At 35.9% G+C, this 14,619-nt stretch overlaps 2 protein-coding genes across 24 annotated transcripts in view; both read right to left on the bottom strand.

The window, feature by feature from the left end:
• The window catches only part of C1H6orf183 (chromosome 1 C6orf183 homolog), a 203,437-nt gene extending 191,637 nt beyond the window's left edge, over positions 1–11,800 (bottom strand). For 9 of the 12 annotated variants that reach the window (XR_002343788.1, XM_021090807.1, XM_021090803.1 and 6 more), the window contains exons 1-3: positions 11,668–11,800; positions 9,974–10,075; positions 8,206–8,279 (exon numbers count right to left, since the gene is read on the bottom strand). The gene's annotated coding sequence lies outside the window, so the exon portion shown is untranslated. Of the gene's footprint in view, positions 1–8,205; positions 8,280–9,933; positions 10,076–11,649 lie in introns of all 12 variants that reach the window. The other 3 variants (XM_021090812.1, XM_021090809.1, XM_021090805.1) reach the window with 2 other exon arrangements.
• CEP57L1 (centrosomal protein 57 like 1) overlaps positions 11,725–14,619 on the bottom strand; it is a 57,222-nt gene continuing 54,327 nt past the window's right edge. For 7 of the 12 annotated variants that reach the window (XM_013992745.2, XM_021090917.1, XM_021090920.1 and 4 more), the window contains one exon: positions 12,896–13,317. In XM_013992745.2, the coding sequence (XP_013848199.1) occupies positions 13,099–13,317 (219 nt within the window). In that variant the 3' untranslated portion in view covers positions 12,896–13,098. Of the gene's footprint in view, positions 11,859–12,895; positions 13,318–14,619 lie in introns of those variants that run through there. The other 5 variants (XM_005659368.3, XM_013992744.2, XM_013992743.2 and 2 more) reach the window with 3 other exon arrangements.

The following is a 14,619-nucleotide window of genomic DNA, read 5'->3' as shown; positions in this document are numbered from 1 at the left end:
CACTAGAAATGAAATTGAATATGTCATAAAAACACTCCCTACAAGTAAAAGTCCAGGACCAGATGGCTTCACAGGCAAATTCTACCAAACATACAAAGAGGAACTGATGCCCATCCTCCTTAAACTTTTTTTTAAGAGGCTGTGGAAGAGGGAACACTCCCAAAGACATTCTATGATGCCACCATCACCCTCGTTCCAAAACCAGACAAACATACCACCAAAAAGGAAAACTATCGGCCAATATCTTTGATGAATATAGACGGAAAAATTCTCAACAAAATTTTAGCCAACCGAATCCAACAACACATCAAAAAGATTGTACACCATGACCAGGTGGGATTCATCCCAGGTTCACAAGGATGGTTCAACATACGCAAATCAATCAACGTCATACACCACATTAACAAAAGAAAAGTCGAAAACCATATGATCATCTCAGTAGATGCAGAGAAAGCATTTGACAAAGTCCAACGTCCATTTATGATAATAACTCTCACCAAAGTGGGTACAGAGGGAACATCCCTCAACATAATAAAAGCCATTTATGACAAACCCACAGCCAATATAACACTCAATGGAGAAAAGCCGAAAGCCTTCCCACTAAAATCTGGAAAAAGACAAGGATGCCCACTCTCACCACTGCTATTCAACATAGTATTGGAAGCCCTAACTACAGCAATCAGACAAACAAAAGAAATACAAGGCATCCAAATAGGAAGAGAAGAGAAAGGTCTCGCGGTATGCAGACGACATGACACGATACATAGAAAACCCCAAAGACTCAGCCCAAAAACTCCTTGAACTGATCAACAAATTCAGCAAAGTGGCAGGATAGAAGATTAACATTCAGAAATCACCCAACAAACTTTAGAATAGGAATACAAAAATACAATACCTTTTAAAATTGCACCCCCAAAAATCAAACACCTGGGAACACCCGACCAAGGAGGTAAAAGACTTATATGCTGAGAACTATAAAACATTAATCAAGGAAATTAAAGAAGATGTAAAGAAATGGAAAGACATTCCATGCTCATGAGTCGGAAAAATTAATATTGCAAAAATGGCCGTACTACCCAAAGCAATCTACAGATTCAATGCAATCCCTATCAAATTACCCATGACATTTTTCACAGAACTAGAACAATCCAAAAGTTTACATGGAACCACAAAAGACCCAGAATTGCCAAAGCAATCCTGAGGAACAAAAACCAAGCAGGAGGCATAACTCTCCCAGACTTCAGGCAATATTACAAAGCCACGGTTATCAAGACAGTGTGGTACTGGTATCAAAACAGACAGACAGACCAGTGGAACAGAATAGAGAACCCAGAAATAAACCCAGTCACCTATGGTCAATTAATCTTTGACAAAGGAGGCAAGAACATAAAATGGGAAAAAGACAGTCTTTTCAGCAAGTATTGCTGGGAAACCTGGACAATGCAAATCAATGAAACTGGAACACGCCCTCACACCATGCACAAAAATAAACCCAAAATGGCTTAAAGACTTAATATAAGACAAGACACCATCAAACTCCTGAAAGAGAACATAGGCAAAACATTCTCTGACATCAACCTTACAAACGTTTTGTCAGGTCAGTCTCCCAAGTCAACTCCCTAATCAAACTGACAAGCTTTTGCACAGCAAGGGCAACCCAAAAGAAAACAAAAAGACAACTTACAGAATGGGAGAAAATAGTTTCAAATAATGCAACTGACAAGGGCTTAATCTCTAAAATATACAAACAACTTACACAACTCAACAGCAAAAAAACCAACGACCCAATGGAAAAAATGGACAAAAGACCTGAATAGACATTTCTCCAGAGATATACATACAGATGGCCAACAAGCACATGAAAAAATGCTCAACATCCCTCATTAGCAGAGAAATGCAAGTCAGAACTACCATGAGGTACCACCTCACACCAGTCAGAATGGCCATCATTATTAATAAGCCCACAAATAACAAGTGCTGGAGGGGATGTGGAGAAAAGGGAACCCTCCTGCACTGTTGGTGGAAATGTAAGCTGGTACAGCCACTATGGAGAACAGTATGGAGATACCTTAGAAATCTATACATAGAACTACCATATGATCCAGCAATCCCACTCTTGGGCATATACCCGGACAAAACTTTCCTTGAAAAAGACACACGCGCCTGCATGTTCACTGCAGCTCTATTCGCAATAGCCAAGACATGGACACAACCCAAATGTCCATCGACAGACGACTGGATTAGGAAGATGTGGTATATATACACAATGGAATACTACTCAGCCATAAAAAAGAACGAAATACTGCCCTTTGCAGCAACGTGGATGGAACTAGAGACTCTCATACTGAGTGAAGTAAGTCAGAAAGAGAAAAACAAATACCATATGATATCACTTATATCTGGTATCTAATATACAGTCCAAATGAACCTTTCCACAGAAAAGGAGATCGTGGGCTTGGAGAATAGACTTGTGGTTGCCAAGGGGGAGGGAGTGGGATGGATTGGGAACTTGCGGTTAAGAGATGCAAACTATTGCCTTTGGAATGGATTAGCAGTGAGATCCTGCTGTGCAGCACTGGGAACCATGCCTAGTCACTTACGATGGAACATGATTATGTGAGAAAAAAGAAATGTATACATGTATGTGTAACTGAGTCATCATGCTATACAGGAGAAAACTGACAGAACATGTAAACGAGCTATAATGAAAAAAAAATCATTATGAATTCTAAAAAAAAAAAAAGACAAATTTGAGGGTGCACAACAGGTTGTAGAAGGTATAAAGCGAAATAGACTTTGTCTTGGTTTCTAATTCCTGCAAATAATACATCTGAAAGAAGCATAAAAATTTACTAACTTTTTAAAATAAAGTTAGCTAAATATAAACAAATTTATCCCTAAGATGGAGAAAAGACTTGTGAATCCTAATCTATAAAGTATGGATGGCATCCAAAAATAGTAATACTAGAATTTGTATTTTCTTTTCTGTTAAACTGACAAATTAATCTTTGAGTATAGGTCTACTTAGAACAAAAACCAGTTAAAGCGTATTTAGTGCCCAAATAGCAGAGGTTTCTTACATTAACAAAAGAATCTTGAGGGCCTAATCTTTTGTGCTTTTGTCATATCTTTGAACTGTTTAAACAAAAGTTTCTCATCTCAAAGAAGTTCTTAATAAATATTATCACTTGATGCTCAGTTTATTTTAAATATTGCTGGCAGCCTTTATTCTTTAGTTACTTACTCATGTCTTTTCTCCTCTGATAACATTTTGATATTGCATTTCCCAAAATCAGCCCCCAAATTCAGAATAATAAACTCTTACTATGTCTTTTATAACAAAATTGTCGTTATGGTTTCCTTTGTGCCAGACAGCCACAAAGGCTTTCCCATTTATCTCATAAAAGAACAGGAGCTAAAAATGATTAGATATGTTTTATATACTCTAGATTATTTACGAGCTCAAAACTATTGTAAAAGTCATCCTGCTTATCAAGTCCTCCACATGAAAAGAAATTAGAAGTCAGGAAGAGGAGTTCAAAACAATTATATTTAGTAAAATGTATTACAATAAAATAAAGACACTTTAGCAGTTGTATAACTTTCAGCTTGGACAGAAGCATAATCATGTCCATCTACACAGACTGGCAGAATAACTATTTTTAAAAATGAATTTTTTTAAAGAAATATTTTGTTTCCAGGTGACAATGCCAAGATATTTAGATAAATTAGAAGATAAATTAGGGATAAATTAGAAGATCCTAAAGACTACTTAACACCTACTCTATCCATAATATACTTTTTCCTCTCAAGGTAATTATTAACTAAATCTTTATAAAGTGATTATGAGTTATTTCAGAAAAAAAGGTATTACACTCTTCACTATTCTATCATTGGCTACTACAAATTAACCTGAATCACTGAGTTCTGTCATCCACAGACAGATTCTGCTCTGTCCTCATTATTTGCCTAGCCTTAAGTCTCTACTATAATCTACAGACAAGAAATTGACTCTTCTGGTAGAAACATGAAAAGAGAATGGAAGGCTCAGTAAAGACTTAGTATTGCATAACTCTAGTTTTACTAACTAAATTATAAGAAGTTTTTTGTGTATATAAGTGTGACCTTTTATCACACATAATAAAACAAAACAATAAAGTAATGATACTGCATCAGAAAATAACTAAACAAATTTATGTGCTTGAAGCCATGCTGTAGGAGGAAATTGGAAGACAAAACTGACACCTTAACCACGGTAAGCAATGCACATCACATTCCAGAGTCAGAAAACAAAATAAAACAACATTGTAGAGAATTAACACAGCATGCCTAAGTTGTATAAACCTTTCACATTCCAAAGAAAGGTTTTTATCCTTGGTCAACCCCGGGAGATAACCTTTGAGCCCATGGAATACCCTGTTTGATAAGAACATTTTTAGTTTACCTGGGAGTCCTAGGCCTCCCCAGATAGTCTATGCTAACATGTGATTTATGGCGGGGCTTTGGTCCATTCAGTATCAGCTTAACTTCTAAAGGGGCTGGAGACTAAAGGTCAACCACATGGGCAGTTAGCCATGCCTATGTGACCAGCCCACAATAAAAAACCTGGACACTTAAGCTTGGAGGAGCTTCTTTGGTTGGCAATACTCCAAGCATGTCATCACACAGCATTGCTAGAATTAAGTGCTGCTGCATGATTTCACTGGAAGAGGACAACTAGTAGCTCATGTCTGGTGTTTCCTGGACTTTGCCCTATGACCCTTTTTTCAGTTGCTTATTTAAATCTGTATCTTTTTGCTATAAAAAAGCATAACTATAACAGCTTTTCTGAGTTCTATGTATTCTTTTAATGAACCACTGAAACCAAAGGTGACCTTCAGATCCCCTGAAAACACACTATGCAACCCTGAGATAAAGTAACATCAGGAAAAATAGCCCCCCTACTTAGTTCTTGTTTCCCTAGTAAACGAAACCTTGAGTCTTCCCTGAGAGTCACTCTCTGATAAAAACAGTATCCCTGATTTTGGCAATGTTGATATCTAAAGATAGGTGACAACCTTTCTGGATATGAAAATTATGTGAGAAAACTGCTATTTTCCACCTTGAAGAGAGTAACTGTAAACTTGGTATTTTTGAAAGTTGTTTTTTCTTTTAAATACTTACCATAGCTTTAATTTGTAAAAGCTGTCCTTCTATATATCTTGGACTCCCTTGCTAATCGTCCTTGCATATAAACTCCTTTTCAAGTCTTATGGTTTATGCTTTATTTCATCCAGTGGCAGTTTGGATCAGTAGTATTTTAGCAGATTGGTCAAAAAGAATCAAATTCTATTTTTTTGTGACATATCCACAGAAATGCTCAGAAGTGGCTCTGAGAATGAGAAATCACAGGCAAACATTCTACCCAAATACCAAAGGCATAGCCCTAACTCTACTTCAGAGCTATACTATAAGAGAACAAAGAGAAAAGGACTGATTTAAATCATACCATAAGAGAGAAAGAAACAAAGTATGTAACACTGGTAAATTCTTCCAAGTTTATCAAGCCAAAAAATTTACATACATTAAAACTACAGAATAAGTTTTTAAAAGACCAGTTCATTTTGATATTAAAGTAAAATGTAGAACTTCTTAACCCAGAAATAATTTCTTTTACCTCTGGTACTGAATTTCCCACCCTTAAATTTGCAGCCTAGCTTATTTTGAGAAAATAAAAGTTTTTATGTTGTGTTCAAGCATTCAGTATTTAAGATATTAACAATGCTATTCTTTCACGTGTATTATGTATTTTGGATTTAGCTATCTCTGAAACTATATTTTTCAGGTATAAAAGGTACTTTTTCTCTTGCTAGAAATTATAAACTATAAAACCAAAAATGTTCCATGGAATTCTCAAGAGTGTTTTAAAATTTAATTTTAAATGGGGTTTCCTGTGTACCAATAGGATTTATGTTTTAAATAACACATTTGTGAAATTAAAAGAACCTACAGTGATGAAAACTGAAATACTTTCCAATTCAGCGAGAAGATTCTGGACAACTGCCCTGTAAACATCAATCTCATATTTCAGGCAAGAAATTATTCACATTCTGTACTAGCTCAGTACTAGATTTTTCTGAGAAATACCCTACAAATCAATGTACATTTAACTTTAAGGAAAACTAACCAAAAAATATCTTGCAAGGTTTTTCAGAACTTATCCTAAAATTTACTTAATCAGATTAAGCAAAATTAGGTCAAAAGTTTATTATTTTAGCTATGACTAGAAGGTCTGGCTTACTTTACAGTCCTCTTTTCATAAAGACTAAAATCTACTTAACTATTAATAAGCATCTTTAATAATTTGTAGTGGTGAATAAACTTTTATAAGTGACTAGAATCCTATTATAATGAATATCATTCTAATGTTCACTTCCTTATGGTATTTCTTCCTATGTTCTGACCATAACCCAGAGGTACGATCGCCATGAAGAAATATGTTGAATAAGACATCAAAAGTCACAGACATACAGCCTCTTGGTAATTACTTCATTTAATGAAGCTATTTTTCAGGTAAGATATTTATATACTCCACTCACTCATTTAAAAACATTCCATCAGCTCTAGTGAAGGAGGCCGTGACAACATAGAAACAATGGATGAGGAATATTGGAACCACTTGTTAAGGGATTCATGTTGAATATATTTATTTGCATCCACATAAGAAAAGCAATATTCTTCTAATTTAGGTTAGCTAATGTTTGAAAGAGGATCCTATAGAGCAGGAAATGTAATGGTATTAACTAAAATGGGACTTCTATCTGGAGAATATACAAAACACATTTGAAATGGTATTTCTGGGATAAATAGCAGATTGCCACAAGCCACAGTAGGAGATTTGGGACAATTACTATTTTAAACTGGCTATCTCCCTTTCCTCCACAACATCTTTCAAAATCAATCCCTTTGAACATTTATTAAGAGCTGACTTTTTCTTTTCCAAATAATATTTAGGATTATATTTTAAATTATAATTCAGTACTCACAAAGTTTCATAAAACATTTCTACCTCCTCTATGTGTGATGCGCTCTGATATTTTCAATGCTGTATTATTCTTCAAACGTTGGCAGGAACCCACTAAACTGATTTCACAATCCATTAATAGGATATACCTGCAGCTTGAAAAACACTAACTTGGCCTAACTGATAAGGAAGATGAAGTTATGAGGAAATTGGCTTAAATTCCTAAGGAAACATACTGGCAATTATTTGCATAATTCTGTGCAAGTCAATAATTGGCCTCTAGAACATAACTTGTCTCTCACATTACATACTGTTGAACTGGTCATTTACAAGCCATTATTTTTCTGTCGTAGTCTAAATCATTATTGCTTGACTTCCGCAGCCCTCACTTTCCACTCCCTTCCCATTTACCCTGGTGTTTCATACCCATTCTTTCTACTCATGCCTTTGAATTTGATGCTGGCTGTGTGTCAGTACTTGCTTGAGATTACTAGGTGACTGGTATCTTCAATCAATAAGCCTAAAGAAAATTAAGAATTCTAAACCAATACTGCCACCAGGTAAAAAAGCACAGGAAAGCCACATATATCAAGACAGCAAATGAAATACAAACAGGTCAATTTTACTTATCAATGAATGAAAACAAAAATCTGGTAGAAAAATATTTTTTGAGCATCTACTCTGTGTTGATCATTATACCATTGTGTCACCTATTATTTTCTTCCTTGTATTTTTGTGCTTAAGTCTTTCTCACCTATCAGACCATAAGCAACATGAAGGCAGAATCCATGAATTTCCCATAGCATCTAGCACAGTATCTTGAGATCACAAATACTTGATTATTAGAGATCATTAAATACTTGCTGAATGAACAAGTCAAACATGCCAATAAACAGGTAAAAAACTATCTTGGTCCTCAAACCTCTTCCTTTTAGCATCATAATATCAAAGAAAGCATCATTTTGAGCGCCTGCTATCTGTGTCCCTAAACACACAAATAATATGATACTGGAATATTCTTAAATAGCAGTTACGTAAAACATGGTCACATACCTTTAAAAGGTGAAACAGCAGAATAGCTAAACTGGTGTCTGAAATAGCATTCCCTGACCCAATATGTTCCCTCTGGATGAGAACACCAAATGAGGTCAACAGATTTTTATGAAATGTGATTACCAAATATTTACTGAGAGGCTACTTACAGGCCAGGTATTATGCTAGGTGCTGGGCTACAGTGGTGAGCAAGAGGGGATCTTGCCCTCAGGGAGCTTTCGGTCTATGGAAAGACAAACAAACAAATGGTAATAAGAAAGTGTGCAAAGTGCAAAGAAAAGGAGAAATTCCTAGAAAAGGCAGCTCAGCCAGATTTGGGAGAAAGTAGGTGTGTGAGGAGGGGGCTTCAAGAGGGTTACTTAGAGGCAGCAGTAAACTGAGATCTGAAGAATGAGAGAAATCTAGACAAGCAAAATCTAGGCAGGAAAATCTAGGCAGTAAGGTGGATAACTTCATCCTTATTTTAAAAGATTATTCTAGAAAGCTCATTATACTATTCCCAGAACTTTTTATATTCTTTTGACAGAAAATTCATTCCCAACATTCCTCCTTCAACCTGGATACAGTCTCCCAACATTATATACTGTTGAACTGGTCATTTACAAGCCTAATATTGTCAAAAAGTAACAAGCGATCAATTTGCTTCTCTACTATTTTCTGCTAAAACTATTAAACACAGGTACACAGTGGATCACACATGCATAATAAAAAGTAAACTTCTTCAGTGGGAGCTTACTAATTTGTAATTCTCATGATTGCCTTTGGTATCCAGCAGGCTTTTGCACCAAATGAGAATTCAATGACACTATTCAATGACCAATAAGGAGAACACTCCCAAAAAACTTACTAGGAAAAAAGTCCACCTGAGTGGCTTCTTTAAGTAAACAATCTATAGCTATAATAAAAGCAAATGCTGGCCTAGACAATACTTTTAAAACTTTAACTTCAAAATTTTGGTGTATCTAAATTTCATTACATAACAAAAGACAAAAAAAGGAATTAAAGGAGAAAAGTGTACATAGGTTGTGAGGAAAAAGGCTAAGGCATTGGCAAGGTCTATTCATTTATCAAGATAATGAGTTTATTTTCACATAAGTGACAGTCAAAATTATTTTTACTTACCCCTCACTTTAATTAAAAGATGTCATGGCACCCATAAAGAGTTTTGTTTTTTTTTTTAATCTCACAGATGCCATTATGTCTTAGATAGGTTTGTCTTGTACACTTGGGAGTCAGCTTATACTTATCTAAACTTCACATACAGTTGTTTTCCATAGGTACAGCTTTAGTTACAGCTGAATAGAGTTCTAGGAAACCCCATCAGGAGTTTCACTATTTACTCAACACCAACAATGGCAGCTGGTGCAATTTTGGTCACAGTGAGCACTCTTTCCATTGCACAGTACCATCTGACTTTTCCTTTTAGTTTGATGTCTCACATTATAAGTCAAATTTTCATGTAACTTTTGATGCCTTTTCATGGATTAAGAATACCAATTTATAGTTAAAATTTTATTTTTAAAGTAAGAAGGCTATACAAAAAAACTCAAAAATAATTTTCAAGTACACCAACCCAGCCAGTTAGGGCACTACATTAAGTATTCCCTTTTTTAATCTTATACTACTGAAAATTGAGCATTTTCCTCCAACCTTCTTATCTTTAGTCACAACTAATAAAAATGGCCAGGTTGCCAATGACCCACACAAGTACAGTTAATTCAAGATTCCATCTCCTATTCCTAGGATTAGTCACAATACCTGCTGCTTCAAACATTCAAACTTTCCAGCTTCATAGTTTCATCAAAGTTGAGACCTGTCTTAGCTTAAGCCCCAGTTTCATTTTTAAAAATTTCTGATTAGATAAAAAACAAACAGACCTGTTTTTCAGTTAAGAGAACAAAATCTATGAAATCCTACCGAGTTTCTGCTAGGCAGAGTACAGCTCTGGGGTTGCTACAGCAACTCTTGTACACTGACCATAGACTGCCTGTCCAGGAAGGAAATCATTTGCTCCACCCCCTAAGGAGTCAAAGGCAAGCAGCAGTCTGTTAGTAGAGACACATTTTCAGTTCAGTAGCTTTGACAGAGCAATAAGATACCATTCTTTATCATTTTTCCTAATCAATGTAATCCCAACAACCCAAACAGAAGCAAAACCAAGTTGCTGTGTGTGATTGTGCATTTCTACAGCATGGTAGGACTGTGTACTTTACCCCTCCCCCCGCCCCCTACCCCCCCTCCACTAGAAACCTGAGCCAGGGAACAAGCCAAAGCAATTTCCTCCCAGGCACATAGAAAAAGAAAAACATAAAAACAGACAAACAAACAAACCCAGTAAATTAGAATATTCTTTTATGAAGAGTAGCTTTTGGCTCTTGCCTTCAGGCTTTAACCCATACAAACTTAGGTTCTACTAAGTCTGCATGGGTACTCAGATTTAACATTTACTGAGTTTTTATTCTGTGCCAACACTTTTGCTGGGTGCTTTGACATTTAATCCTCACAATAAGCCTGGGAGGTAGGTAGTAATACAATCCTAGATTTATAAATGAGAAATGGAGGCCGAAAAAAGTTATTCAATTGCCTAAACTACTAACTGGAGGAATCACAAATATGAACCCCAAGTCTCCTAATTCTGAAATCTGTGTTTTTTCTACTATATGACACTAATTTTGCAAGAAAATTCTCAATTCTTAATTGAAATGTTCAAGTATTCCTTAATTGATTTTAATTTCTTCTGGTAATTTGTTTTAGTAATATATTTTTAGAAGTAATAATTTCACCACTGATAAACTAAATATATTGGGCCACTGTCCTAAGTGCATTAAAAACAAAGGCACAGAAAGACTGGGCTCATTATGGTCCTGGTGAGTTTTTTGCTAAGTATGAACTATAGCATTCATATTTTCAAGAAGAAAAATTAAAGTCACAAAAATGATAAGGTGACAAAACTGAACATCTCTGGGGCTGAAGAAGCTGTAAAGGGAGAGGGAGTAAAAGTGGGTGAAGGACATGTACTGTTTAAAACAGAGGGAAAGAAACTTTTATCTCTGCCATTAGTTACTTTCAAGGACAATTTGAAGTATAAATTATTTTCAGCCATCTCCCACTTCAGGTATGAAAGGTCTTCTGATATAGCACCTATTCTCTCAATGAGAATGTATCAGTTTTCTTCCTCCCCCACAGAGGGTCCACAATTATCCTCTTTCTCTTATACACACTTTCTGAGATTTCCTAGGAGGATATAAAGACTACCTTTAAAAAAATTTCTTTTCCTAGCTCCCCAAGATCTTTTTTTTTTTTTGCTTTTTAGGGCCACGCCAGTCGCATATGCAAGTTCCCAGGCCAGGGGTTGAATCGGAGCTACAGCTGCCAGCCTACACCACAGCCACAGTAATGCCAGATTCGAGCCACGTCTGCAACCTATACCACAGCCTGTGGACACACAGGATCCTTAACCCACTGAGTGGGGTCAAGGATTGAACCCGCATCACTCATGGATACTAGTCGGGTTCATTTCTGCTGAGCCACAATGGGAATTTCTCCCCAAGACCTTGATCTTTTAATTCTTTCATACTTTGAACATTCCCCACCTGTAGATAAAGATGTACCTCCAACTTTGTCCCTTTGGAATCACCATCTCTTAAACTGCCACCCTATCTTCTGAGCTCCTCTCTTCTATTATGCCTTTTCTGCCAGTCTTCTATTTCTACTTCAGTCGATGATGCCAATTCTCTAGTTGCCCTAAAGAATTTTCATGAGAAACCAAAGTTCAGAAGAGTCTACCAGTTTCTGCAGGCTTCTGGAAAGACAGGTCAACAAATGTAAATTTATTATAAAGCTATATGTTCAAAGAAATCTCTTATGATATTGCTAATCAAAATATCAAAAATATAGTTATAAAAGAGTAAGATAAAACAGATGATTTGTGTTAAAATAAATCAAAACTAGATTTATAAAAGAGAATGGGAAGAGCAAAGAAAGGTTTCCACAGTTAAGTTACTGTCAACTAAGATTAGCTTACTATTTCTTTTCTTTTTTTCTTGCTTTTTAGGACCACAAGTTCAGTATATGGAAGTTCCCAGGCTAAGGGTCAAACTGGAGCTGCAGCTGCTGGCCTACACCATGGCCACAGCAACGCAGGATCTGAGCCACGTCTATGACCTACACCACAGCTCATGGCAACACCAGATTCTTAACCCACTGAGCGAGGACAGGGATCCAACCCCCATTCTCATGGATACTCATCGGGTTCGTTACCACTGAGCCACGACAGGAACTCCTAGGTTACTATTTCTAATTGTCACATAAAGACTTGGGCTTAAGACCTCTTCACAAAGCTTTTCCCTTTCTAAAGAAGAAAAGTTTCCCAGCTCTAAAACAAGATAGGGAGGAAGCATCACAAAAGTTAAAAGACCTTTCCATACTCTTAATTTTATATTGGTTCTTAAGGTTATAAGCCTACTAAATGAAAAAATGGAATACCACTTGTGTCTCAAATTTAACTGAATTTTAAATATCATTTGTGTATAATTTCTTTTGTCTTTTCTGGGCCGCACCTGCGCATATGGAGGTTCCCAGGCTTGGGGTCTACGCCAGAGTCACAGCAACTCGGGATCCGAGCCACGTCTGCAACCTACACCACAGCTCATGGCAATGCCAGATCCTTAACCCGCTGAGCAAGGCCAGGGATCAAACCTGCAACCTTATGGTTCCTAGTCGGATTCGTTAACCACTGTACCACGACAGGAACTCCTTGTGTATAATTCCTTAAATTTAGCTTAAGGTATGTGCAAAGTGAACAATGTTTCTAAAATATGGCGAGATTAGGTACCTCAGTCAATAAGCAAAACAAAAAAAGCAATCATTTATTATTTGGGACTCTTCGGAGGTCATCAGGCATTAATTTAAAAAATACTACAATTTATAAAGGCTAGAAACATAATTCAAAATTTCATAAAGGTATATTGAATTAAAAGCACTTTAGACAGTTCAGGATCTCAATGACAGAGTTCATTTAAGGTGATAGTTTTGCTACTGTGTTACTGTTCCCACAAGATATCATCTCTTCTCAATTTCATTTGAAGGTTATGGACTCGTATTGGATGAAAGCTGCTGTTCTTTTGAAGAGAATTAGTTAGTAAACATTTTCTAGGGCTATTTTTAATGTTCTTTGATCCTTTCAGGTTGCTATCTTCTTGCTGAATAGCTGAAGCTTCACTCATCTTTGAACTTTGAACTTTTTGCTGAAGTTTACGAACCTGGAGAGAAAAAAAATCTAATATTTTAGTCAAAAATATACTTAAAAATTATAAAATTATCCATATTATAATATATGGATCAGATTGGTGGCTTAAAGATTACATGAAATTAAAAAGTTCATTAAGTATTTATTGAATACCTATTACATGCCTAACACTGTACTAGTTAAAAATATAATGAATAAAACAATCTTTGCTTTCAAGGAGCTTAATGCTATTAGTGAAAGAAAAGCATATATGTGACAACTAGAGAACAATCCAAGCCAGAATAACTTTGAGAAGGACAAAAAGTGTATATCTGAGAAGGCTAAAGTAGGACAAGGTCAAGGCTAGGGAGCTGAGAGGAAGAAACATTTATGTAAGATATGAAATGGGAAAAATCTGAAGAACAGGGAGGTGAGGGAAGGACCTCTCAGGTGACATTAACAACAAGGCAAAGATTTGGTGCTAGGAATAAACATAAAATTTATAAAGTAAAAATATATATATATATATATGTATACACATGTTTTTTCTTTAAAATATTTCTGAACTTAAAGCACTGCTGAATGCTAGTTTAAAAAAAAAGTTAAGAGAATAACCTTATCTCATTGAGAAGTATCTAGTAATGTTGAGTAGACAAAATTAAACAAAATAAGACCTATTAACTAGTTAAACCCTACTTCTTTCGAGTCTAGTCCATTAGTCTATTTCACTTATGCATAGACCTAATATGTAAATATTTTTAAATATAACAATATGAAATATTACATTTTTAAAATATTTAGGTACAGACTGCCAAATTTTAATAATATTATTATTCTATTCCTTCCAAGTTTCTCCTATGTGATTCTAAGAAAATGTACAAGTTACATAATCTTTACCCTAACACAATCATATAGAAAATTTACCTAGTATAGCCTTAAAAGCCAAATGTTTGCTTCAAATTTTCATTTCTTTCTTTCTCCCTTTATTGGCCATAGAAGAATAAAGGCAGCAAAATTCTGCTTTCATTATTACTTTCCCATAAAGGTTGGGAAGGCTTAATTGTGAGGTTACTGGAGTTCCCATCGTGGCTCACTGGTTAATGAACCTGAGTAGGAACCGTTGCAGGTTGGATCCCTGGCCTTGCTCAGTGAGTTAAGGATCTGGTGTTGCCATGAGCTGTGGTATAGGTCGCAGATGCAGCTCGGATCCTGCCTTGCTGTGACTCTGGCACAGGCTGGCAGCTACAGCTCTGATTAGACCCATAGCTTGGGAACCTCCATATGCTGTGGGAGCAGCCCTAGAAAAGACAAAAAGACAAAAACAAACAAAAAATTG

The sequence above is a fragment of the Sus scrofa genome, chromosome 1, assembly GCF_000003025.6.
Source record: "Sus scrofa isolate TJ Tabasco breed Duroc chromosome 1, Sscrofa11.1, whole genome shotgun sequence".
In the NCBI taxonomy this organism is placed as follows: Eukaryota; Metazoa; Chordata; class Mammalia; order Artiodactyla; family Suidae; genus Sus; species Sus scrofa.
This window is presented reverse-complemented; position numbering and strand designations above follow the sequence as displayed.